This window comes from Aureobasidium melanogenum, assembly GCF_000721775.1.
Source record: "Aureobasidium melanogenum CBS 110374 unplaced genomic scaffold scaffold_24, whole genome shotgun sequence".
Lineage (NCBI taxonomy): Eukaryota > Fungi > Ascomycota > Dothideomycetes > Dothideales > Saccotheciaceae > Aureobasidium > Aureobasidium melanogenum.
Genome location: NW_024470076.1, coordinates 274,385 through 299,020, shown reverse-complemented (window position 1 = coordinate 299,020; position 24,636 = coordinate 274,385). Strand labels below are relative to the sequence as shown.

The following is a 24,636-nucleotide window of genomic DNA, read 5'->3' as shown; positions in this document are numbered from 1 at the left end:
CGCTGTGATGAAAGCACGCTCTCCTGGTACGTCCATCAAGCAGCTTTCTTTGGACTCTCATTGATTCCAGAATAGTTTGTGCCTTTTTTATAGTGTACTTTCACATCGGCAAGACGCTATGAGACAGATGCTTTATAGATGAGAAGCTTGCTCTCTAGAGGCACTAGCACAAAGGGATAGAGCAGTCGAAAGTCACGAAATTTATAACAATCCAGCTGTCCTAGGACGAGACAGGGTAAAGCTGAGAACGAGGCACAGATACAAGGCTACTCTTGTTGTACTGTTCCACTCAACGTAATCAAAAATTCACAATCACAACGAAGCACATGGGAAAGACAGTATCAATCAATCAAGGGGAGAGAAACGAAAATTGGTTGATTTGTACATGCTTAATGACCCGTGGTCGGATTGTTTAACGTCCCTCGGACCTTGCTGCCTTCCTCTTCTTGCTCATCTCCTACAACCGGACCGTTAGCATGCTGTTTTTGAGCCATAGCAGGGGAGAAGTCAAGACTTACATGGTGGCAGTGGGAGAGCAGGCACAAACCCAAGAGCAAGGTTGGCGGCGCGAGGGCGAGGGGCGGGAGGAGGAGCAGGAGGGTCTCTCCATCCCAAAGGAGGAGGAGAGTACCGGCGCTGTAATGTCACACATCAGTATCAAATTCAGATTCTGATAGAGCACAAGTAAGAAGGTTTACCAAGACCAGGCCGCGAGCAGGGAGAGGAGGCGGAGGAGAGGCGGGCGGCGAGGGAGGCTGTAACAACGCATGAGTGCCTGATCAAAAGATCTCATCGCTACGAAACCTACACCAAACGAGAAGTCGACAGGAGCCCGAGGCTCGATGGTAGCGGGCCGGGAGGGAGCAAAGGCAACCCGCTGTGCGCGGTGCTCAATGCGGTTTATGGCATCCCGCCAGCCACCTCGCCTGCGAGGGGATTGGCGAGAGCCGCCCATGTTGCCCTTTTTGATGGACATTGTGGAGAGAAAGAGAAGGAAGGAGGAAGGAAGCTGGTTTTGTTTTGAGGATTTGAGTGTGTGTGAGCACTGAGCGCGAGCGTGGGCCTCCTTCACATGCTATTGCTCAATAGAGTGAATAGACGGAGGGTCTCATTGTGATGGTATAGACGCAATGAGAGGAGAGGAGAGCAGATGGTCACATTGTGGGAGCTTGGATGTGATGATCGGAGATAGGGCAGGCAGCATTCACACAACGCTATACCAGTATACATGCAGCATTGAAAAGCATTCAAAGTATGTGTGTGCTGGTATTTGAGCAAGGAGCTGTACATTCCTGCTTAGAGACATGTAGCTATCTTCTTTGGTCTGGCAGCTTTTGCAGCAGGCTTCAGACATGGACCTCGGTCCTGGGACAAGGAGTAGCTTCACCAGGAGGTATTGCTGCCGAAGCATGTTGGTAGAGTGATCTGAAAGGCAACAATGCGGATCCAGACGACCTCATTCGCTGCTGGATGGTTGGTAGCAGGGACGGACTCACAAAGCGCTGACCACTTGCGCTTAAGTAATCGATCTCCTTCCCAGCAGATATAAAAAGCCGGACATGAACTGCTCTGTCTCCCTTTCTTCTTCAACCGTCCGACATCTTTCTAGGTGAAGGCCTATGGGATGCTAACATTTCTATAGGTTCATCGGGATTGGCGTTGTAAGCGTCCATTCAATTTTTGGAACTGAAAGTTGACAAAGACCTTGGTCTCTGTGGACAAACACTTTTTTTCATCAGTGTCTTCTGGTCTTTGACTGGGAGCTGAAGAAGAATGTTGAATGTTTGACTCTTCATGCTTTGTTTTGCAGCTGCCATACTGTGCTTTTGATGAGACAGTTGCTTGAGCAGGCAAGAATTATCTGTCCAAAACCTTGCCGTGCTGGGTATGTCATGATCAAGCATCATATAGGCCCTGCTCTATGACTTGATGTTCTTCTCAGTCATGAAGCCTGCATATGGTACATCTGAGGCGGCAGCGGTGAGCAATTATGACACTCTCCTAAGTGTTTGCACCAGCTCAGACTCGTTGTGAGAGTCGGAGCGCTGTTGTGTCATTGCTGAAGTGGCAGGCGCTCTGAGCTTCGGCCATCATCGCAGAGTAGAGACGCAGCTTCCTCACCCTCAAGCTTTGAATCTGCTTCCATCTTCACAGAAACTTCAACTCTTTCTGGTTCAACAGATCAAGGTAACACTGCAGCCTGCTCCGAGCTGTGACTGAAGCACGTGTCCGCTTGTGCAAAGTCATCTACGCTGCGCAGATCTGTTCTTCGCATGACTGCAAGGCCCCCGGAAAAAGCACACCTGAATTCTCATGGGCTTCTTCAGACCCAGAGCATCTGCGCGCACGTGCTATGCTCTGTGACTCCAGGTAAGCATCTCTTCTCCATTCTATTCATCGCAACCTCAACTGACTTGGCTTCCCAGCATCAGCAACCGTCATTCGCGGGCTGCCAGGCCATGCGTTCCTGCGCTGGCCTTCGCAAGATCTTTCTTGTTCAACATGGCATGCCTCTGCTTGTTTTACTTCATTGCCAAAGATTTGTAGGCACTCCGAGTCTGCTGTTTCGGTATGGGCCTTACTTTTGATAACCTTCAACCTGAATTGATGACTGATGGTATCAGCAGTGACGATACCGCATCCACGCAAACCATTATGTGCATGCGCGGCTCGCAAGTGTCAGCTCTTGTCACACTTGTTTGCTTCACGCAGCAGCCCCGGCTACAAGCAGTCTTGGTTTGTCTTTACGACACCGCTCATCCAGATCTTTTGCTGACCTGACGCCAGCATGAATGCATCTGTTCTGAAGATCAGAACAGCCTCGAGAATAACCTGGACAACATCATTATTGATGAACAACGAGAGTATGTACGATGTCACCATCTTCCCGTCAAATGGCTGACTTGAGGTACAAGCATCGAACATGTCTTTCCCCGCTTCAAAGTCCACTATCACCAAGTTCACGTCTGCTTCGACTTGGTGGTAGTGGTCAAGTGCACCACCATGAGCGACATCGCCAGACCTCTTGACAAGACTCGCGACCGCATCGCCAGCATGAGCGCCGATGAGCTGAAGCGCGAGCGTGTTGATAGTGTCAGCTCTCTTAAGGCCGTTGACCACCCCAAAGGGCTCAAACCCATCAAGGCCTTCGATCAGAAGAAGTACCTTGGCGATCTCGAGTCTGGCCACATCACCCTCCGCCAGATTCAAGTCGCCGCAAACTTGATCAAGCTACCTGAGGAGCGCGTCGCGGACTACAACCGTGTCAATGGCAAAAAGTATCCAACGCTTCCTTTCTTTGCGCGTCGATGGAACTGACGATACCACAGAGCTCCCCGAGCCCAGATACGGTCCTGGCAAATGCACCTACGACGCCTTCCCTCTTTCCCCCAAGCGCAAGCGCGATGCTGTCTCCGACAACATCGAAGACGCTCTGAAGAAGGTCAAGAGAGTTGGAGGCCGAGGAGGTCACTTGAACATCCTCTTTATACACCGCCATATGGGATGCACGTCCGCGAACAGAAGATGAAGCCATTGCCAGTCTCTTCCTTGCTGTAAACCACTCGTGGGCGTGCTCCCGGCGCCTAAAAATCCTGCGTTCGCACAGCATGGTCCTGAACCGCATGAAGGAAAACAAGGCTATAACCATCTCTCGCCTGAACAACGAAGACAAGGCCACCAGTATTGAGCAGCTCAGGGATCTGCCGAAGGCACGGCACGAAGACCTCAACGGCACGAAGGCTGAATTAGTGAGACGATTGACTATCTCCGACGCAAAGAGTTCCAGAAAGTACCAAACCTTGCGCACCAACCGACCCCTTGATGAGAATGGCAACCGTACCCAAGATCCTTGAACATCCTCTTTATATGTATCAACAAAGATGTCAATCTCAGCGGACATCTTCAGGCATCGAACAAGTTTGCAACTTTCGGCGCGCATAGAGAAAGAGTACCTAGCAATTGAGACTCCCTTGACAGTCCTCATCTTCGCATAGCCCTTTGTGACAGTTGTGTAGACTTTCAGCGGATATCTCGATGCTTCAAAAACGTTTGCGACTTTCGCTGCGTATGAAAAAGAGTACATGGTAATTGAGACATGCTTGACACCCCTCATTGTTCATGGCCCTTTTGTGGTTCCGTTTCAGACTTTCAGAGGACATTCTGAATACTCGAGTATGTTTGCGACTTTCGGCGCGTGTGGTAATAAGATAGATAGCAATCGAAACATGCTTGACCGTCCTTATGTTCAATGGGACCCTCAGTGACAGTTGTTAGGCTCTCAATGGACATTCTAGTGCTTCGAAAACATTTGCGACTTCCGTTGCGTATGCTGATACAGGTTCTTGCTGCTGAGATATGCAAAGACAGACATCTAATTCTGAAGTTTGGGTTGATACCTTTCTCCCAAGGCAGGCAGGCGCTTCCACGGTGCTGACGCCTACCGCTTTGAGAGATCAAGATCATGTTTGCCCCTGATGCACAACGACGGAAGGCACGTACAACATCCACACCTTCTCATTGGGGACTGCACAACGCTTCCGGGCTTCTTTGCTGGCCAAGCAGAGAAGACATCAACTTCTTACTTCCCCAAATGATAACGCCTGAGAAGAGCTTTAGACTCTCTCTCAACACTGAACGTAAAGTCCAGAACCTTCCGGAATGGTTGGACAGTTGTTATGACATTCTCGTCGTCTTGCGATGGTCATCGCCAAGGTGAAAGTCGTTTCACGCAGCGAGGGCCAGGTGAACTTTGACTTGAGCTGTCCACACCTTCCTTTGAGCCACCACGACTCGAGTCTCGCGATCATCAAGGACAGCATCACATCGCGTTAGAGAAGACCATCTGATAAGCATCTCTCCAATTCGATTTGCCAATGCTGACAGTGCGAACAGGCGCCTGGTGGCCTAACAATACCATGACTTTATGCCATCTTCTGCTTTGTTTTATCAAGCATTGCCACTACACCTATCTGCATCCATCATGCACGCTGCAAATATTGCTTCGACGGTGCGCATGGAGATTCTGCACAGTGCGCATGTCGCCGCCGCTGATGCTCGCTTGTGTCGGGTGATGGTAGATCTTCATCAACACCACCACCTCTCAACAGCGCAAGTCCATCATTCAGGTTTGTCAGGTCTTTCCCTTTCACACACCGTTCCTTTACGGCTATGATGTGCTTCGATGGCTAGCTTGCCATCGGGGTAACTCGACAGCCAAGATCAAACCTCCATGCTTCTTCGCTCTCAGTGCCAGACTTTGTGCTCCTCTGGTCAGTGTTTTACGAAACAGGTCGAGTCGAAGAGCACACATCCCCTCAGCAGCCCTTCACTCCGAGAGACTCTTCTTTGAGGACTTTGCTGACGCGTTCAAAGATCTTCGCCTTGTCCTTCGCGTACGTCGCTCGTGGCCGAGATGCATCGTAGTTTCTCCTCTTCGCCTTCCGAGTACCGCCACTGCACCAAGATGCATTCTGCAACCAGAACGATGACCGGCGAACATGGACGAATACTCCCACTTTTTCCAACAACTGTGTTCTGATGAAAGCATCACTACTCATTCCAAATCCTACATCATCATGAAGGACAAAAAGAAGAACAGATTCTGAAGGGCACTTCGACTTCCTCCACACCCCTTGTCATGTTGCAGAGCTCTTGACTGATCATTGCTTGAACAGGTGCCGATCTCACCACCACATGAATACTCGAACGTTTTGCCTTCGTTTCCTATCGTTCCAGCTAGAAGTTTTCGTTCAAAGAAGTCGCTCACTGACTCAACAACTGCAAGAAGCAGAAATGCTCTCAAGAGGAGGAAGAAGACGAAGTTCAAACAGCTGCGGGTCCAAAGCCCGAGGCAATGTGCTCAGTCTGACCAAAGACGGCATTTGTCAAGGGCGGACTGGATGGTCAGCGGCATCCTACTGCAGACTCTTCTGAGGGCGTTGATATGACTGCGCTTGCTTATGTGACGAGCCCGATCTGAACTCTGCTACATCAATGCTGCCGATGGTTTCTAAGACTGTCCACGAGTACTTTGGTCGGTTTCTGAAAAACAGGAGAAATGCTTCGGTAAGTGCATCAACCAGTACTTTTCTTGCCATGATGACCAGAACTTTTCGCCTTCATCTTCTTCTCGACTCTGTGGGTGAGGAAAACAAGCGCTGCCTAGCACTTCTGATCGGCTTCTCCTTTCCTTTTCGAGCTTCAACATAGCAGCAAAAGAACTTTGATTAACCTTTGCAGCAGTGCGTTGGTAGTTCAGGAAAGATCGGACGTCGATAAAGTCCCAATCACACAAGGAACGCGGCAATACCGTTCGAGTCATGAGGATTTTGATCGTTTGGTGAGCCTCTTGCCTTAAACCTTCGTCAACGGCGATGATGAGCACAATATCTCTTGCTCTTATATTGACTTAGTGGATGACATAAACAGATAGCCGTTTGGCGTATCTGAGCTGTTTTCATTTTCCTTCGACAGCACCTCACAGCACTTGAAAGAATATCGCTGACCAGCACTGGTGTCTTATAGGCAGAAGAAAGTCGTCTGGCATGTTGATGTCGTTGGACGATGACCTAGAGCCACACGGCACTTTTGAGCTTCCCATCACTTTTCACAGTACTTCAGGCTGTTGAAAGAACAGAGCTAACACTCTTGGGCGTTTTGCAGGCTGAAGAGTGCACATCTGATCCTGGCTCTCGGTATATCTGCCCCTTTTAGCACCTTTTCGTGGCAATGATAAACGCAACATTCCTTGTCTTTTGCTCGACTTCTGTGAATGAGGACAACAAAAAGCCATGAGCATTTCTGAGCACGTTTTCTGGTTCCGAGCGCACCGTATCTCGAATCTGACAGATTCACCTGCTGATGTTGCTTGGCGAATTAGAACAGGGTTCGCGAGTACAGTTGATGACAATTCGGACCATTCATGTCGGAGAAAAGGTAAGTCAGTCTGTCCCACGTTGCTGCCCGCAGGTTGCGATGATGACACCAAGGTTGTTTGTCGAGAGCAAAGCCTCTCGTAGAAGAATTGGTGGCAGGCACCTCCAAAGCTCCCCGAGTAAAAAGCCAGCCTTGAGTGGCTCTCAATGAGCAAGAACAAAATTCAAATGCCTGAGCGACATCTTCGTGGCAGCAACAGTTTCTGATGAGCTTCTACTGACATGATGAGACACAGACTGCGTCTCTGAGGTTCTCCGCTGCTGCATCCGAGGTCCATATCAGGCCAGTAACTTTCATTCTCATTTACGGCAAAGCCTCAATGCGTGATGAGAAACATTATACTGCCTAGCCGTGGGTGCCTCCGGCTCCCAAGTTTTCGAGGGACATGGCTTCATGGTGGAGATATTGACGAGTGTTCTGAACATTGTCTTATTTTGCAATGTGACTGTGGACTTTCGGCTTCACCATCGGCTGACTTTAGCTCAAACAGGTGTAAAGAGCCCAGTCAACGAAACATTGGCGATAAGAAATGAAGGTGTGTTGTTTCCTCTTTCTCTACATTCTTCTCACCAAGCTGGGCATGATGAGAGAAGCCAAACTGCCTAGCATTCAATGCCTTCGGTGTTTCCCGAGAGGTCTGGCTTCATGGCAGATAAAAGTGTTGTTCTGAAGACTCTAGCTTGTGACATTTGTTTTGTTGGATTCTGTGTTTAGAACATGAGCTGATCTTGCATTGCCAACAGGAGGTCGCAAAAGGTATTTGTGCTGATGGGTCAAGAAGTCGGCCGCTTGTATATGGAACGGAGCGGTGACAACCAGGAACTGGAAAAGATAAAGTATTGTTCGAGCTCTCTGAACCTTTCAACGAGGTGAGTTGGCTGTGGTGATGTTTGCTTCATGTTCACGAGTTAGGACGAGAATTGAGCCACAAAGAGATCATGTTCTGGTCCGTCTGGAGGGGCGAACAGAAGCAGGCGTTGAGGTGATCAGCACTGCGCCTCGAAGACTCTCTGGTCAGTTGTGTTGATCCAACCGGCAAATAGCAACAACCTCAGTGTCCGCTACAATCCAAGGACAACAGCAATCAAGAACAGCCTTCGTGTGTTAAGCTGAAGCACAAAGTCCACTCTGAAGATTGCGATATGTTAAGCATCAAAAGCGTCAAGGGGTAGATAGCCGAGCATGGTGATCCTTCCGATGTTGAATTTGAGATCGTATACCTTGGCTGTTTGCACCCGGCGCTCCTGATTTGACATTCTTGACAGACTGCAGACATTCCAAAGGCCGACGAACTTCAAGGCTGGTGCCAGTTGAGCTTGAAGTGTCGGCTAAGATCTGCGGCAATCGCGATGGACAACTTCTTCCTTGCCGATCGATGAAACCCTCTGATCCCCGATGAGAGCTGCGTAGGTGACGATTGTGGCAGAGCATGAACCGTGTAGGTTTGATGAAGACCGGCGACATAACTTAGAACGAGAGGTCCAGACATGCCCACACACTTGACGCGAGTTGTTGAGAAGTCGATCAAGAGGTGAGACCGCAAAGATCTTGGCTTGTTCCCTTCAGAACACTGAGGATACGAGCAGAGACTTGAGCGCCATCGGTATCCCAGAAAGATCGAAAGAGGTTGTTGATTAACCCCAGCTGTGAGTTGTCGTTGATGACCTGAAAGAGAGAGGAAAGAACTGATGTTGTTCGCGTGTTTTAATGTTGTCGAGGACTCCTCGGCGTCCCGCAAAATTTCTCGAGCAAATGTCCAGACTGACATGTTGAAGCCATCTAGATCTCTCAACAGCCACAAATGCCTTCACAGTCATGTTGTCCGTGACTACCTTTGGTGTCGTTGTTTGTTCGAGCTTGCAATACCAGAGCTTGAGCAAGGTTGAGCTATGTCAGCTGGTGGTGTTGCAAAGTCACGAGAGCCATCAGACGAAGGCACTGCGTGTTGAAAACGCATGGCCGCGAACAAGCGTCGGTAACTTCATGACTTCCCGGTATCTGTCTATCGAAGCAGACGGCACAAGTGATGGTCGGATATCGACGGTAGAGAAATGGATGAGAGGTGGAGACTCAGCAGTTTCGAATCAACGCGATCAGCTTGTCCGAACTCGCAGTGAGGAGCCAGAGGAGGTGCGAGGTGCGGAGATGAAGCAAAGAAGGAGCATCAAGACCGATACAGGCCGTTCAGCAAGCCGAGATGATAACCTGGAGAGCCGAAGCTATGTGATTATCAAAGCGATAAAATTGTGTCGAAGATTGGTGGAGCGCTTTTGCTTTCGATCTGGACTTGTGGTGCGACAGAAAACTGTAGCCGAGCGAGGCCTGATATGGTTAGCGTAAGCTGGGGAACAGTCCCGATCAGGTATCGCGTCAGCGGCATAACAAAGAACGCCAACTTTCTCTTATCAACGTCAACACGCAAGACCGAGGGTAGCCGCGAGGCAAGTGAACAAGGAGAATGGCGGCATAAGGTCATGGGAATGAGTATTAAAGGCAGATGGCCCTCTGCTGAGGGAGATCTAAGTAAACTTATCGACCTCTTTTGCAGCCTTCAAGAAGATATCACAGATCAAACGACAAGATGTCTTCCCTCAAGCTGCGCTCCAACATGGTACGCCGCCTAGATGGCCGCGTCGCAACTCCCTTCTTGATGTCTGCCAGACACATCCACAGCACTCCGGCTGAGCAGCATGCAATGACTGCTCCTCAGGTGGCTACTCTCCCCAAGCATGTTCCTGGATCAAAGGTCACTAAGACCAACAAGACTCCTGCTCTTGCCGTCCTCCCTCTCTCCACCGTTCTGAGAACTTACATGATCACCTCGATCTCTTGCAAGCCTGCACTTTTGTCCGTCTGCTTCAAGGCTCTTACCGCTATGATCCACGCCAAGAACCCTATCTTCAACGTCGAGCGCAACCCTCTTCTTAAGCTCATCCTCAGAGAGACCTTCTACAAGCAGTTCTGCGGTGGTGAGACAAAGGCAGAAGTCCGTGCTACTCGCGCTCAATTGCAGAGCCTGGGTTACTCTGGTGTCATCTTCGAGTACGCTCGCGAGATTCTTTCCGACGTCCCTTCCAGCGACACTGCTGCCGATGTTGAGATGTGGAGAAAAGGATTGATGGAGACTGTCGAGGCTGCTCAGCCTGGTGACATTATCGGTCTGAAGTGGTCTGGTATGGGCGGTTACGCTATGCAGCTACTCAAGCAGGGCAAGCAGCCCATCGACATTATGGACAAGGCCATGAAGGAGATCTGTGACGCCGCTTCAGCCAAGCAAATTGCTCTTGTCCCCTCTGCCGAAGAAACCACCACCAACCCTATGATTGACGCCTGGACCTTGAACCTGCAGAAGATCTACAACAAGCCCGATAACATCGTCCTCTACAACACTTACCAATGCTACCTCAAGGGCGCACCCGCCTCTCTCGCCAACCACCTCCACCAGGCCAAGACTGAAGGCTTCACTCTCGGTGTCAAGCTCGTTCGTGGCGCTTACTTGCACTCTGAACCTCGCGAAAAGATTTGGGACACTATCCAGGACACCCACCGTGCTTACGATGGCATGGCCGAAGCAGTTCTGACCCGCACCTACAACGATGTCGTTAAGCCTATCTCCTCCGATGACGGTGTCTTCCCTCGCAACGTTGGTCTGGTCCTCGCAACTCACAACGCCGATTCAGTCCGTAAGGCTCAAGCTATCCGCACCAACCAGCTCCGCTCCGGCGAGGAGAGAATTCCCTGCGCCTACGCTCAACTCCAGGGTATGGCCGATGAAGTCAGCTGCGAACTGATCAGTGCCACTCAAGCTAAGCCCGAGGAGATGGTTGACATTCCTCGTGCTTACAAGTTGACTGCTTGGGGATCCATGACCGACTGCCTGAACTACCTTCTCCGTCGCGCCGCCGAGAACAAGGACGCCGCTTCCCGCACTGTTGAGAGCAGGGATGCCATGCGTGGTGAGATCTGGCGTCGCATGAAGGCTACCTTCAACCTCGCTTAAACCTTTCCCTCCTTCTTACCTCTCTGCCTTCCATGACGATTACGATATTGGCAAATTTTCTGGCGTTCCTTCTTTACAACAAGCATTTCTATGGCGTTATCAGCGATGGTCCGGCGTTCGACTCCTCATATGGATATGAGTTTCCTTACTCTACAATATAGAGGCTTCTTTTGCCCTCAAGGGCAGTTCCTTCAGCGATACCAATACCCCTGTAAAGCATACTATCTTACTCAAAATTCAAAATTCAAAATTCCATATAACATCAAGACATCTTCTAATTGATTTTGCTCGTGCTCGTGCGACCAGTGCCTTTGATGCTTTTCTTGCTGCCTTAGCGGATTGATCATCGTGATTGTCTTGATCTTTGGCTCTTCGTAGAACAAAACAAAAACCATGATCCTTTGTTTTGCTTGTTCTGTGTCGCCGCTTCCAACCGCTCCCAGCCGCGCAATGCCGATGATATCCGAACACCATGATGCGGCACCCTTTGTTCCCGGTGCATGCCTAAACTTGAACGATGACTCGTCATCTGTAAACGTGACCCTCGATATCATAATCTTGATCATGTGGATGAGTGCTCTGGAAATATGGAAGGAGAAGGGGTTGAGGTGCTTGACGTGGACTGAAAGCCAAGGACATGCAGTGACTGCAACATCGTTCTCTCAAGCTGTCTATACTTTTGAGCATATGTACCTACTCTAGAAGACAACATAGACGTTGGTCTGTTTTGCTTCTGCAACTCGACAACATCTTCTTGTTGGGTATCTATGCCAGTATCAGAGCCACTCCTAGAGTCCTGATGGCATCGTTAAGGACAGAGACACGCCCGAATGTCGGCAGACTTCTTGCTCGAGAGCTCTGTTTGGCGTGACGCAGAAACATTTTCGAGATCCTGGACGACAGCACTATGAGCAAGTCTCCCTATTCAAAACTCATCAAATGTGATGTGAATGTGATCAAATGTGATGTGAATGTGAATAATCACAGAGATGCCTCTCGATACCCTCGTCTGAACCACGCACAACCTAACCGTTCGAGATCGGACACACAGAGCTATTGAATAAAACAGCAGTGTGAATACAAACTCGCAGGCTTATTCTCAAACACAAGAGTTTTAAGTCCTCTGTGCAATGTGCAACAAGGTTCATTTCACGATTCAAGAAGCTCGAGGGTCGAGGGTAGAAGCAGGGACGGCATGGTCGGATCAGATAAGATGGAGGATCCGAAACTCGAAAGTGGCTACGTCACGACCCGATCGAGCCGTCCATTTTCGCGTTGACCTTGGACAGATACGAACACTCTCGTTCGTGATCTCAACACAACACATTGACTCGTCATCTTTAATCGACAGCCTTTGAGTAGGCGTGCTCGAGTTGTGTTAGACTTTGTCAATTCATCCCTCGTTGTTTATCTGTCACAGCTTTTAGGCTTCACCCTTTCTTACTGGTAACTCATTGCATCTCACCCACGATGCAGCCGCTTCGCCAATTGAGCGGTCGCACTGGGATGCAAATGCGCCGCTCCATCGTCCAGGCATGTCGCTCGCAACAATTCACTCGCTCTCTGGTCAATGGTCCAGTTCGTCGTGAACTGCTGCAGCGCATGCCAGCGCAAGCATCCCTCGCAACTCCCGCCATCATTCGTCAATTGAACCACGTCCGTCGCCAAAGCACAACCACCGAACCTCCACCAAAATCTCCCGCCGCTACTCCTATTCAAAGATCTCGTTTCCTCCGTTTCCTGTGGAGAGGTTTCACTGTCCTCGGTATTTTCGTCGTCGTTTCTGGTGTCCTGGTTGTTGGCTTCTTCGCCTTTGATGCAACCACATACAAGGAAGAATCCGACACGGTTGACATTGTTGTCTCTGAACTCGCCCTGAACCCTAGAAGAGGAGGTCCTAAGAACCTTCCCATTGCCGAACACCTTATCGACGATGATGATTCACCTGAAAAGAAGGCCCAGAAGCACAAGCCCAAGTTGGTCATCCTCGGTACCGGCTGGGGTAGTGTTGCTCTGCTCAAGCAGCTCAACCCTGATGACTACCACGTTACTGTTGTCTCTCCGTCCAACTACTTCTTGTTCACTCCTATGCTTCCCTCTGCCACTGTCGGTACTCTGGAGCTCAGATCGCTTGTCGAGCCTGTTCGCAGAATTGTCTCTCGTGTCAAGGGTCATTTCCTCAAGGCTTCTGCTGAAGATGTCGAGTGTGTAATCTCCAATCCTATTCTACTACTTGCGCTGACCGCACTCTAGTTTTTCCAACAAGCTCGTCGAGGTATCGGCAACCAACCCTGATGGAACCAAGCAAAACTTCTACCTCCCCTATGATAAGCTCGTTATCGGTGTTGGTTCTATTACCAACCCTCACGGTGTTAAGGGTCTTGAATACTGCAACTTCCTCAAGGACATTACCGATGCACGTCTGATTCGTAACCAAATCATTCGCAACCTCGAGGCCGCTTCCCTTCCTTCTACACCTGATGAGGAAAGACGTCGCCTGCTCTCTTTCGTTGTTTGCGGCGGTGGTCCTACTGGTGTTGAATTTGCTGCCGAACTGTTCGACATGCTCAACGAAGATCTCTGCAACTACTACCCTCGCATTCTCAGAAACGAAATCTCCGTCCATGTCATCCAAAGTAGAGGCCACATTCTCAACACCTACGATGAGACTCTCTCCAAATACGCCGAGGCTCGTTTCGCAAAGGACTCTGTCGATATTTTGACCAACTCACGTGTCAAGGAGGTTCAAAAGGATAAAATTCTCTTCACCCAGAAGGATGAGAATGGCAAGACTATTACAAAGGAAATTCCCATGGGCTTCTGCTTGTGGTCAACTGGTGTCGCACAAACCGACTTTTCGAAGAAGCTGGCTGAAAAGCTTGGAGACAACCAGACCAACCGTCATGCTCTTGAGACCGATACTCATCTTCGTCTTGTTGGTGCCCCCATGGGTGACGTCTACGCCATTGGAGATTGCTCGACTGTTCAAAACAATGTTTCGGATCACATCGTTTCCTTCCTACGTACCATTGCTTGGGAGAAGGGCAAGGATCCTGAGAATATGCTCATTGGTTATGGTGATTGGAGAGGTGTTGCTAAGCGTGTCAAGCAGCGTTTCCCTCAAGCAGCCGAACACTTGAAGCGTCTTGACAAGCTTTTCGAACAGTATGACAAGGACAAGAGTGGTACTCTTGACTTTAGCGAGTTACAAGAATTGCTCAAGCAGATTGATGGCAAGATGACATCTTTGCCTGCAACAGCACAACGCGCCAACCAGCAAGGTATCTACTTGGGTCGTAAGCTGAACAAGCTCGCTCAAGCTGCTCCTGGTATGGAGTTGAATGCCATGGATTATGGTGATATTGATGATGCCGTTTACAAGACTTTCTCATACACCAACATGGGTAGCCTGGCTTATGTCGGTAATGCAGCCATTTTCGACTTTGGCGGTATGAACTTTGCTGGTGGACTTGCCGCAGTATATCTTTGGCGTGCAGTCTACTTCTCGCAGAGTGTCAGTCTTCGTACCAGAATTCTTCTTGCCATGGATTGGACCAAGAGAGCACTTTTCGGAAGAGGTAAGCTTGCAATTAGAACTCCTAGACATGTGAATGAGTCACTAACATGTCACAGATCTCATGAACTTCTAAAGCAGACATATAGATAGTGTCAATGCCTAAATAATTGATTATACGTACTTCAAATGCATATTTCTTGTTGCCATTCAACTCTTGTGCGGACAAACAAAAGGCCGATATCTCAGCTCTCCAGCTCTCGGTTGGTCGGCAAAGGACGGCGCGAGTGGAGCATGGACGCAGCCGAAGCTCCACCTTGTCGAGCTCGCCATCGCCCTGAGTGATTGCGATAACAGTAGACCCTTTGCTCTTTCCAACTCGTTTGTTGTTTATCAGACCTGCTAAATCTTGTCGAATCGCATGTCCTTCCGTCGTCTCATCCAACCTCTACGAACCGTCCATTCCCTCATTTCCTCGACACGTCCAACACTCATCCCGTACCCCGCATCCCACTTCTCTGAACTCCGCAACATGGCCACAGCAATGGGCAAGCGTCTTGAAGGCAAGACCGTCGTCATTACCGGTGCCTCTTCAGGCATTGGCAAGAGCACTGCTCTGGAATTCGCTCGCACCAGTCCTAAGAACCTGAAACTGGTTGTTACTGCACGTCGCTTGGAAGCCCTGCAGCAATTGAAAGAGGATATTAACAAGGAAGTTGGCGAGGGTGTTAAGGTCTTGCCTGTACAGCTGGATGTCAGCAACCCTGAAGAAGTCAAGAACTTTGTTGGAAATCTTCCAGAGGAGTTTAGGGATATTAACGTTTTGGTGAATAATGCGTGCGTTTCTTCTACTCTTATGCTATGACTTGATGAGAGGAGGACAGAGATGCTAACAGGCAAACAGGGGTCTGGTCAAGGGTGTCGCCAAAGCCCCTTCAATCGCCGAACAAGACATGAACATCATGTTTGCGACAAACGTCACAGGCCTCATCAACATGACCCAAGCCATCCTACCCATCTTCCTCAACCGCACAGAAGGATCCTCCGGTCTCTCTGGCGCCGGCGACATCATAAACGTCGGCAGTATCGCAGGCCGCGAACCCTACCCCGGCGGTAGCATCTACTGCGCCACCAAAGCCGCAGTTCGCTCGTTCACAGAATCGCTGCGTAAAGAGTTGATCGCAACCCGTGTTCGCGTGATCGAGATTGATCCTGGACAAGTCGAGACTGAGTTTTCGGTGGTGAGATTCTATGGCGATAAGAAGGCTGCTGATAAGGTTTATGAGGGTTGTGAACCTTTGACACCTGAGGATATTGCAGAGGTTGTTGTGTTTGCTGCTGGCAGGAGGGAGAATGTTGTTGTGGCTGATACGTTGATTTATCCCAACCATCAGGTATGTTTTGATTTTCTTTTCTTGTTTTTGGCCTTTTTCATTTGTCCTTCCTTGTTTGTTTGCAGCACAGGTGCTGATTTGAGGAAAAGGCCGCTGCTACGGTCATGCACAGAAAGACTTGAAATGGTTATCAATCTGAAAGACGTGTCTGACTGGAGTTATACAGGCTGGTGCTGGAGGAAGCAACTCGTACAAGCGTCCTCCTCAAGCAAAGATATAGAAAATTCGGAAGCTCTCGAACACTATGGTATGAAAAGGCCGTGTTCAATTCCCACGTCCCAATATTTAAGCTGTCATCTTTTGTTTTGTGATCACAAATATTGCTATTGAATAAATCTCAATCACACTCAATAATGGTTGCTGGCGATCTTGATAACCAAAGATCGATGACAATTAGTCTTCTCTCTGTCTCTATATAATGCTCAATCCCATGCATATCAAGTATAGAATGGTGACTCCTCCGCCTCCCTTCTGACAGGGTCACTCTGCAAGCACGGATTTAACGGAGACAAGCAAAAAACGTCACAGCTTTCACATGTCAATCCAGTTCCTCTTGACATTTTCCTTCTCTCCAGAAACCAACCTTCAAAACACAACGACAGAATGGCAGACCCATCAACACCCTTGACAGCACTCTGCAGCATCTGCCACAGCGCACCTCCCAAATACACATGTCCCCGTGATGCCGTCCGCACTTGCAGTCTCGCCTGCTCACAATCTCACAAACGACGTGCCGCATGCAGTGGTATCCGCGACCCAGCCGCCTACGTATCTAAATCGTCCCTTCAAACCGCTGGTGGTATTGACCGCGACTACAACTTCCTCAGCGGATTGGAACGCAACCTCTCACGCGCCGACAAAGAGACCTCCGAACGCGGCGTCTCCCTCGATGGAAAAGGCAAACCCATATTCCAGAAACGATGGCATGATAATGGTGCTTTGGGGAAGTATTTGAAAGAGTATGGGATTGTGGTGCATAAAGCGCCGATAGGGATGGCGAGGCAAAAAGCAAATCAGACGAGGTTCATACAGAAGAGTAAGAGGATTGTGTGGAGTGTGGAGTGGGTTGTTGCAGGTGAGAAGAGGGTTGTTGAGGTTGATGAGAGTAGAACGATTGAGGAGGCGTGGAGGGAGTTTGTGGTGGAAAAAGAGAGGGAGAACAAGAAGAGAAAGAGGACGCAGGAAGATGGTGGAGGGAAAATGCAGAAGCAGAAGGTGCAAGCAGAGAAGTCTGATGTTGAGGAGTCGAAAACATCATCTGTGGAAGGCGCCACAACGGATGCTGAACCTGCTACGGAAGCAGAAGGAGCAACGACGAATGACGCTCCGATTGCTCCTTCCACGGAAGAAATCACAGCAGAAGATGCATCACAACAGCAACCACCCAAAGAAGACATTTCAACACAAGGGACTACGCACTTCTACCTACACAAACCGCACACCTCATCAACGAGCACCGTCCTCATACCGCTCGACCCGACTACCGCCTTAACGACCGCTCTTCACCAGAAACATGTCCTCGAATTTCCTACGATATACGCCTTCACCTCTGCTTCGTCACCCCAACAACCTGCCCTCAAAGCGCAAGCTGCAAAGGACGCAACACATAATTTACCTCAAGGCTTCATCACTGTTCAACAATACAACGAACAGCGAACAGCTGAGGACAGAGAATTGATGGGACTGATGGAGTCGATACCAGAGAGACAACGAAAGATTGCCTTAGATGGTGGTATCTTTGGCGGTAGCGGGGAGAAAGAGGAAACAGTGGATGAGAAACAGATTCTGGAGGTGCTGCAACGGGATGCTGATGCTCTGAAGCGATGATTGTGCGTAAGAGTAGAATGACAAGTATTGATTCCGAGATAGCGAAGCGGGGGCGATAGAAGTCGTTGTGTTGTTCTCGTCACAAATTTCTCGACATAATCCAGGAGATAAGCTTGGTTGAGAAAAACTGTTGCGTTCTTCTGCCAGCTTGGACATGATTTGTATCCCACAAAGGCTCGTTGAGGAAGGAGCGAACCCAAAGTTGTTCGCGTGGGTGTGGCTGGCGTTGCCGACTATTGCCAGATGTGCGGCAAGTTGTTGCCATCGCTGCTGCTGTCTCTTGAATGTTCACAGCACGGAAGGAAACATTGAGCAAACAAGTGTCTCCATCAACAATCCAAATTCATCGTACCAAAATTAATCACGTATCCCTAATAGTATTGCAGTCTCCCCTCCGTCCATCCAGGTCTGAGATATCTCGAATCAAAGCCAACATCGAAACCTGAAGAGTGTACACCAAGCACACTAACGCTAACAGACACACTAGCGTCGGCATTGTCCTGCGACCAAATTGACAGTCCGATGGTGTTATTGCCATGGTAGTCCAAGATACCGGGGAAGACTGGGAACTCAACCTGATTGCCAATGTATGGAACAAATTTGCCAAACTGGTATCCATTGACGTAGAGTTGGGCTCTAAGCTTTGTGCTCTTTGATGCATGGAGATTGAAAGCGAGTGAGACGTCATGGCCTTTGGGCAGATCCAGAGGTAGGATTGTGCGGTAGAAGTTGGCGCCTGCGGTGTTGAGACCAGTAGAAGGCGAGTCTGAAGCCCACTTGCTGTCATCAAAGCCAGGCAAGTGCCAGCCAAGACGCTCAGCGTGAAGACCGCCTTCGTTGTAAGGACCGCGGACAGGGTCAATGTTGTCACCGCCGCCAGCCTTGCCTGCTACCTTCCAAGAAGTGAAGTTGGCGCCATCTGCCAGCGTTGCATTCAAGATGCCACGAGGGTTAATAGCGCCAGTAGTTTGATCCTTGCCCATGTGGTCTTGAATAATGAACAAAACGTTCTCTCCACTTTTAACAGCATCACCAAACTTTAGTGTCTGGTTGGTCTGGGCAAGCTTGATATCACCGAAAGTCGAACCAATGAATTTGCCGTTGAGCCAAGCGGACCAACCACTACCAGTACCGCCGATGACGTTCAGGAAAATACCACTACTTGTGCCGTTGAAGCGTCCACGCCAGAGAAGGTTACCTCCATGGAAGCCATATTCATCGGCATACAGAATAAAATTGGTTGCAGGCTTTTCCCAATGAGGAGTGGTCGTATGGTTGGCATCAACCCATTTCGAGTCGTCGTAGTCAGCCTCACGCTCAGGCAAACCATCGGCGACCTTCCACTGAGATAGTGTAGGAAGCGCGGCAGTCAGCGAGTCTACAGTGACTTTGTCCTGGGATAGCTCTCCCTTGAGACTACCATAGCCAGAAGCCTTGACAGGAACGCACTCGCCGTTGAAAGTGACTTTCTTGACACCTGCAGCAAAGACTTCGAGAGGTGTTGTTCCGTTATAGTCGCCGACTAAAGCAAGTGTGTCACCCTCAACCTCAGCACTACGGACGAGGTATGGTCCAGTGACCAAGGCGGTCTTTTCTAGAGGCACATGAGGTTCATTCGTCAGAGCAGGGTGCCAAAGCTTGTAGGCATGTGATCTGTCGACCACAATCGCTGTCACGCCATTGCCGTACTGGAAGACGCTCATTCCCGAGCCTTGTGCGAAACTCGTGATGACACCATCCTTGGTCTGATAGAAGCCGACGCTAGAACATCCATTGCATTGTTTAACGCTTCCATGCCGAGCGCCCTTGAGGTAAAATTCGCCGCTCTCTCCGGTCGGGACCCAGAACACGATGATGGGCTTGCCATTCTGTATGGACACAGCCAAGACTTCAGCAGTAGAGTAAATGATCTTCTGTTCGCCAGCATTGTAGTCCGAAACGAGGATTTTGGATTCTCTGCCATTGATGCGAATATCAGCAGCATGCTGAGGGACTTGGAACTCTCCAAGAGAGGTTGTCATGTTTTGCTTGAAGGAAAGAGACGTCTGTAGTGTTGTGTTGGCATGTCTAACAACATAGAATTGAGCATTGTTCTCGACGTTGTAGAGAACTTGGGTAAAGACGTTGGAGTTGGTAGTGAGGTTGGTGCCGTTAGTGCCTCTTTCGATAAGAGGAAGATCCTTGGCAGATCTGATGAAGCAGCCTAGCAGCTTTGCTTCGGAATATTTATCACCTATTAGACGATCTTCTTGGATTGGCGCGGAGTAGTCGTAACTGGTGCCAACTAGTGGAAAGGCAAGACCGCCCCAGTTGGTCCTTAAGGTGTCAGTGTTTTGATGCACGGCGTGCAGGAAGCAAGACTTACCCGCCATAAAGCATATACATGTTATGAGCTGTGACCTTTTGAGCAATGTTGTTTCGGTAGAACACATTCACCCAATCAGGACCTGTATTATTTCTGCAGCCACCAGCAGGACCATTCCAAGGGTTGTACGAGCCACCTTGAAATTCAGCGAAGAAGGAAGGATCTCCTGGTGCTGTCTCCTGGAAGTGAGTGTGGTAGTCAAGAACAGTAAAATCGGGAGCTGGGGCGTTGGTAGAGCTACACTCTTCGAGGTTGCAACTCCAGCAGGAAGGATAGTTGTCGACGGCGTACAACCAAGTATCGCCGCCAACTTTGTTGATGTCGTAGTCCATGGACCAAGACTTGCTTCCTAGATTGGGGTTATTGTGTACGGTGGGCATGTTGATACCAGTATCATTTGCGACAGTCTCAAGAATCTCCATGTAGTGGATTGCGGTTTCATTAGGAGTCCTGAGAGCAGTGTTCGTCCATTGGTAGCCGTATTCGTTCTCGACCTGGTAGAAGATGACATTGCCGCCGTTGGCGATTGAATGCTCAGCGATGATACTGTTGACGGTCTCGATGTAAGGCTTCCAAGCTTCGGTGTATCTTGTATCGTTGTTGCGCAAAGAGCCGTAGGCACCAGTTGTGACCCAGCCTGGGAAACCGCCACCAGTACTTTCTGCATTGATATAGGGTCCAGGACGGTAGAAAATGTATAGACCCAGGGATTTGCATGTCTCGAACAGACTGGAGATGTTGTGGGCACCGGCTTCGAAGTCAACGACTCCGTCACGTGGAGCATGGAATCCCCTGAATAAGATCAGTCGTCCGCTTCCTGTGTAGGAACCATAGCCCATCTCTCGCTTACCAGTGGGAATAGAAGGAAACTGCATTGAAGCTGCTTACGTGTTAGAGATGAAGGTCCATGGCGTTGACGACTGACTGACCCAGCAGCTTTGACCTTGTGCAAGATGTCAACCCATAGCTCAGGAACGGGTATTCTCCAGTAATGCATCTATTGCATGATCAGGCTCAAACTTGGCTAATACTAGACAATAATGGAAAATACCTCTCCAGACCAGATGAATAGACGTTCTCCATTGATCTTGAAACTATAGTGATCCCATTCAACCAAGTCAGTAAGTCCATTGCTTCTCAGTGGCCATTGGGTCTCCTGCGCATGAGAAAGAGCAGCGAGACTCAGTGGCAAAGAGAGCGTTAAGCTCTTGAAGAGTCCCTTCATGCTGTCTAATGCAGGGAGGCTACGACAAGAACAACCAGGAAACTGGGATGTCAGGGCATGGCAGTAAATTTATCCTATGCTGCTCACTTCATGAGCCAAGTACTTGACATATCCGTCTAGCTGGGTACAGAACACGCCTCGTTTGGATAGAGTCTTAGCACGGAAGAATGACACTTTATCCAGAGGACCTGCAAGGAAGACGAGACGGAAAAATTGGTGCACGGTGGTCGCGTAAAGTGGCGGGGCTGCAAACAAGGAAATGAGGGGAAAGGCGGATCAACATGGTATGGAGATGGGATCGATCTACCGAGTATGTCAAAACAAATACAGTGCTGCATCTACCGCAACACACCGCGTGCCAGCAGTCCATGTAGGAGTTCAGTATGACCGAACATGTCTTATGGCGGGTTTTTCCAGACCATCGAGACACAATGTTGAGGGCAAGGAAGAGAGGTGAAAGAAGGAAGGTTGGACGAGATGTGGGGTTTTCTGCAAACGAATGTGGAGTCTCGTTCCGACCTTGGCTCGTGCATGCACATCACCTGTTCCTGCCTCATCGTAACTTCTTCGCGTCTGTCTTCCATGAGAGTCACATCGTTGTCTCTGTTCCGAGTGAATAAGAACCGCAGATGCTTGACGAAGGAGCGGGTCCCGATATGACTTTCTCAACAATGCTGATGCTATCAAGACCTTGAAGAAGATGAAGGCTTCAACAAGAAATTCTCGATATCGATGTATCTCAGTGGCTATCCATCCTTCCGAAGGACGATCGTGCATTTTCATAGAGTCAACGAGGCGAGTCTCGGCCTAGAAAGAGGGGAGCGAGCCGAATCTTTCTCTGTTATGATGATGCAGGTAGACAGTAGTAACAGGAAATTCGTGAGTTCGACATGCTTCTCTGGTCAGACTTTTTGAAAGCTGAATTTAACAGGTGTCTTTTACATGGATCCATTCCGAGATTTGAGGTATCATTGGTGTTACATTGCCTATACAACATGCATCAGATTCGTATCTCACGCTTCGAAGCCCGGACAGGAACCATTCCCATCGGACACTCAAGATATGGCCCATACAACGCGCTCTGATGCTTTTGATACCTTTATATATCCTGGATGATAATATGTCCTATCTGCAAATCCATCTTACTGGGCCTTGGACCATCATAAAGTTGACATGGTGATGCGGAAGGGCAGTCATTGCTCGGACACACACAAGTCGGATGCAGACATGATTGTCTACCAGATTTGAGAGCTTGTTCGACCCTAGTCGCTGAGATATCACCGTTGCCGTCAATTCTGGTACAAGTTTTGCTGTCATATAAATTGGTTTCAACTTAGGAAGGAGCGCCAACACCAAAAAAGAGTCTCCAGAATTTATGGTCGCGCACAACTTCCGATTGTGCTTTACTGCAAGTCCAGTCCTACTCTAGAGAGCCCTTTCATCGAAAGAAAGTCCTGCTCCCCAGCAACACTGCCCAACGCGTCACACGAAATCGCGCACTGAATTTCGCAAACGCCATCTATCACCTTCGCGTCTTGCGCATCTCTCACGAACCATCCTCAATCATCATCTCTTGACATTGCGAAGAAGGCGCACAGTTTGAAAGTTGAAGAGTTTGCTCTCCGACAGAACTCTCCTGAAGAAGACGCGGAAAGGCTCCGTTCAAAGATCAACGGGCTGATTGCGACCATGGATGCTCTCGACAGACGTGAGCAAGATGCACAGAATGATTGCGAACAGAAGCACGAAGATCTGACCGCCAAGTACGAAGCACAAGATGAGCAGCTGATCGCCAGTCAGTCTAGAAATACAGAAGGGCTGGAAACCATTTTGACGAACATGAGCAAACTCGCAGAACCTCGCACACAACTCGAACATACCAAGAAGCAGGTTGGGAACTTGCAGGGTCCGCTGAGGGAAGCGCGAGAATCAGCTCAGCACGCCACTTCGCAGCATCACCAATCAACCGAGACTTCTCAAGCCTCGCACCGTGACGCTGTTTTCGCCCTCAATGTGGAGCACGCAAACGAAGTCCGCGTCTTGAATCAGCAAATCGAGAGCTTGAATTCTAAGGTCGCCGAAATGGCAAAGAAAGAGTCTGATGTCACGCGACAAATACTGGACCTCAACAACGACCTACAAGAACGAGACAAGACCGTCTCGAGTCACGTCGAATATATTGGAAAGCTCAAGGAAGAACTGAAAAAGAGCAACACAAGAGTTGAGGGATTGAAAAAGGACGTTGAGCGCAGGCAGAAGGATCTGCACAAACACGACGAGCAACAGCAAAACGAGCGTAAGTCATTGGAGTCAACCATAACGGAGCTTCAAGGAGAGCTTGGAGCCGCTCTGCATCATCTCGAGAACATCATCGCTGGTCCTGCAATCCACTGCGATCAACAAAAATTACGTGACGCCGCTACCACGCTGCCCAGCACAACCCTGGTAGATGAGTGTACAAAAGACTACCATTTGGACCCTCAGGACGTTTCTACAGACTGGTCGCTGTCCATGGTCTCTGAGCACGAACTGCTGCCATACAGACATCGGCCTTTCTCTCAACTTACAACACGTCTCTATCTTTCAGCTGGCGTGTCACACGACCATCGAGCAATTCAAGCCATGCTAGAGGTTATGCTGCAGAAGCCGGATCGGTTTAATCCTCAGGATCTCCCTTTGATGATCTCCTTGGTGCACAAACTTCTGGAAGGAATCGTTGGGGAGGACAGCGCCATGTTCGCAGTTCGCGTCATGGAGCTCATCATCAGAGTTGCCAAGGCCCACAACTATGCCTGGCACAACTTCCCCTCACTGTGGCAGGAGTGGAAGCCCAAGGTCTCCCCAGATACCAACTGGGCCAAGTACATGCTCCTTAGTGCTCACGTCTCCTGGCTGGTACTTTGGGCAGATGCTGTCCACGATACCAACAACACCACTGCTAGTGTTGTTCCGCTGTCGCGCATCTGGATGGCCGACAGCGGGGTCCAAGCCATTGACGATCATACTCTGAATCATGCTATGCCAGAGTTGAAAAGTGTTGTCGAAAAGCTTTCCGTGGGATCTTCCAGATCGCCTCGCACGCTCTTTGCCAACCGTGTTAACTCATCCGCCACATTCTATGCTATTGTTGATGTTCAGGCTCGATGGATAGTCGTATATCCTCAATCTGAAGGTGAGGTGGATGGGCATGGGCTGAACACCCTGCCTCAGCGCTGCAGGATCAATGGCGAGCTCAGTGATGTGCCCGACTTCGTTCTTCCCGACCATGACATGATGTTCGTGGCACGGAATATGAGGGTCCTTTCCGGGCGTTCACTCCGTCTGTGGCGTGAAAGAAAGGCCGCCGAAGAAAAGCGCTCACAGGGTATGCAGTAA

At 49.5% G+C, this 24,636-nt stretch overlaps 9 protein-coding genes across 9 annotated transcripts; 6 read left to right on the top strand and 3 right to left on the bottom strand.

Moving 5' to 3' along the window:
* Positions 1-389: 389 nt before the first annotated feature.
* M437DRAFT_68961 (uncharacterized protein) lies at positions 390-976 on the bottom strand (the record flags this gene model as incomplete). The annotated part of the gene is made up of 3 exons (XM_041025202.1): positions 390-479; positions 519-636; positions 699-976. The coding sequence occupies 3 exons, from the start codon at positions 974-976 to the stop codon at positions 390-392; spliced, it is 486 nt and encodes a 161-aa protein (XP_040876659.1).
* Positions 977-2,991: 2,015 nt separating this feature from the next.
* M437DRAFT_56285 (uncharacterized protein) lies at positions 2,992-3,529 on the top strand (the record flags this gene model as incomplete). Its single annotated transcript, XM_041023026.1, has 2 exons — positions 2,992-3,278; positions 3,346-3,529. Coding segments are annotated over 2 exons (471 nt in total), but the record flags the coding sequence as incomplete, so codon positions are not given.
* A 1,786-nt stretch (positions 3,530-5,315) lies between these two features.
* M437DRAFT_68959 (uncharacterized protein) lies at positions 5,316-6,322 on the bottom strand (the record flags this gene model as incomplete). The annotated part of the gene is made up of 2 exons (XM_041025201.1): positions 5,316-5,566; positions 6,031-6,322. The coding sequence occupies 2 exons, from the start codon at positions 6,320-6,322 to the stop codon at positions 5,316-5,318; spliced, it is 543 nt and encodes a 180-aa protein (XP_040876657.1).
* A 3,309-nt stretch (positions 6,323-9,631) lies between these two features.
* Positions 9,632-10,936, top strand: M437DRAFT_56714 (proline dehydrogenase-like protein; the record flags this gene model as incomplete). The annotated part of the gene is made up of 1 exon (XM_041023100.1): positions 9,632-10,936. The coding sequence occupies one exon, from the start codon at positions 9,632-9,634 to the stop codon at positions 10,934-10,936; it is 1,305 nt and encodes a 434-aa protein (XP_040876656.1).
* A 1,470-nt stretch (positions 10,937-12,406) lies between these two features.
* On the top strand, positions 12,407-14,586 carry M437DRAFT_78077 (FAD/NAD(P)-binding domain-containing protein; the record flags this gene model as incomplete). The annotated part of the gene is made up of 3 exons (XM_041026935.1): positions 12,407-13,140; positions 13,190-14,514; positions 14,570-14,586. The coding sequence occupies 3 exons, from the start codon at positions 12,407-12,409 to the stop codon at positions 14,584-14,586; spliced, it is 2,076 nt and encodes a 691-aa protein (XP_040876655.1).
* A 396-nt stretch (positions 14,587-14,982) lies between these two features.
* M437DRAFT_56411 (NAD(P)-binding protein) lies at positions 14,983-15,966 on the top strand (the record flags this gene model as incomplete). Its single annotated transcript, XM_041023049.1, has 3 exons — positions 14,983-15,287; positions 15,355-15,844; positions 15,934-15,966. 3 exons carry the CDS (start codon positions 14,983-14,985, stop codon positions 15,964-15,966), a joined length of 828 nt encoding a protein of 275 aa, XP_040876654.1.
* Positions 15,967-16,447: 481 nt separating this feature from the next.
* Positions 16,448-17,671, top strand: M437DRAFT_87527 (uncharacterized protein; the record flags this gene model as incomplete). The annotated part of the gene is made up of 1 exon (XM_041028658.1): positions 16,448-17,671. The coding sequence occupies one exon, from the start codon at positions 16,448-16,450 to the stop codon at positions 17,669-17,671; it is 1,224 nt and encodes a 407-aa protein (XP_040876653.1).
* A 371-nt stretch (positions 17,672-18,042) lies between these two features.
* Positions 18,043-21,261, bottom strand: M437DRAFT_87526 (putative beta galactosidase; the record flags this gene model as incomplete). Its single annotated transcript, XM_041028657.1, has 5 exons — positions 18,043-19,987; positions 20,037-20,828; positions 20,887-20,916; positions 20,966-21,033; positions 21,088-21,261. The coding sequence occupies 5 exons, from the start codon at positions 21,259-21,261 to the stop codon at positions 18,043-18,045; spliced, it is 3,009 nt and encodes a 1,002-aa protein (XP_040876652.1).
* A 1,689-nt stretch (positions 21,262-22,950) lies between these two features.
* M437DRAFT_68953 (uncharacterized protein) lies at positions 22,951-24,636 on the top strand (the record flags this gene model as incomplete). The annotated part of the gene is made up of 1 exon (XM_041025200.1): positions 22,951-24,636. The coding sequence occupies one exon, from the start codon at positions 22,951-22,953 to the stop codon at positions 24,634-24,636; it is 1,686 nt and encodes a 561-aa protein (XP_040876651.1).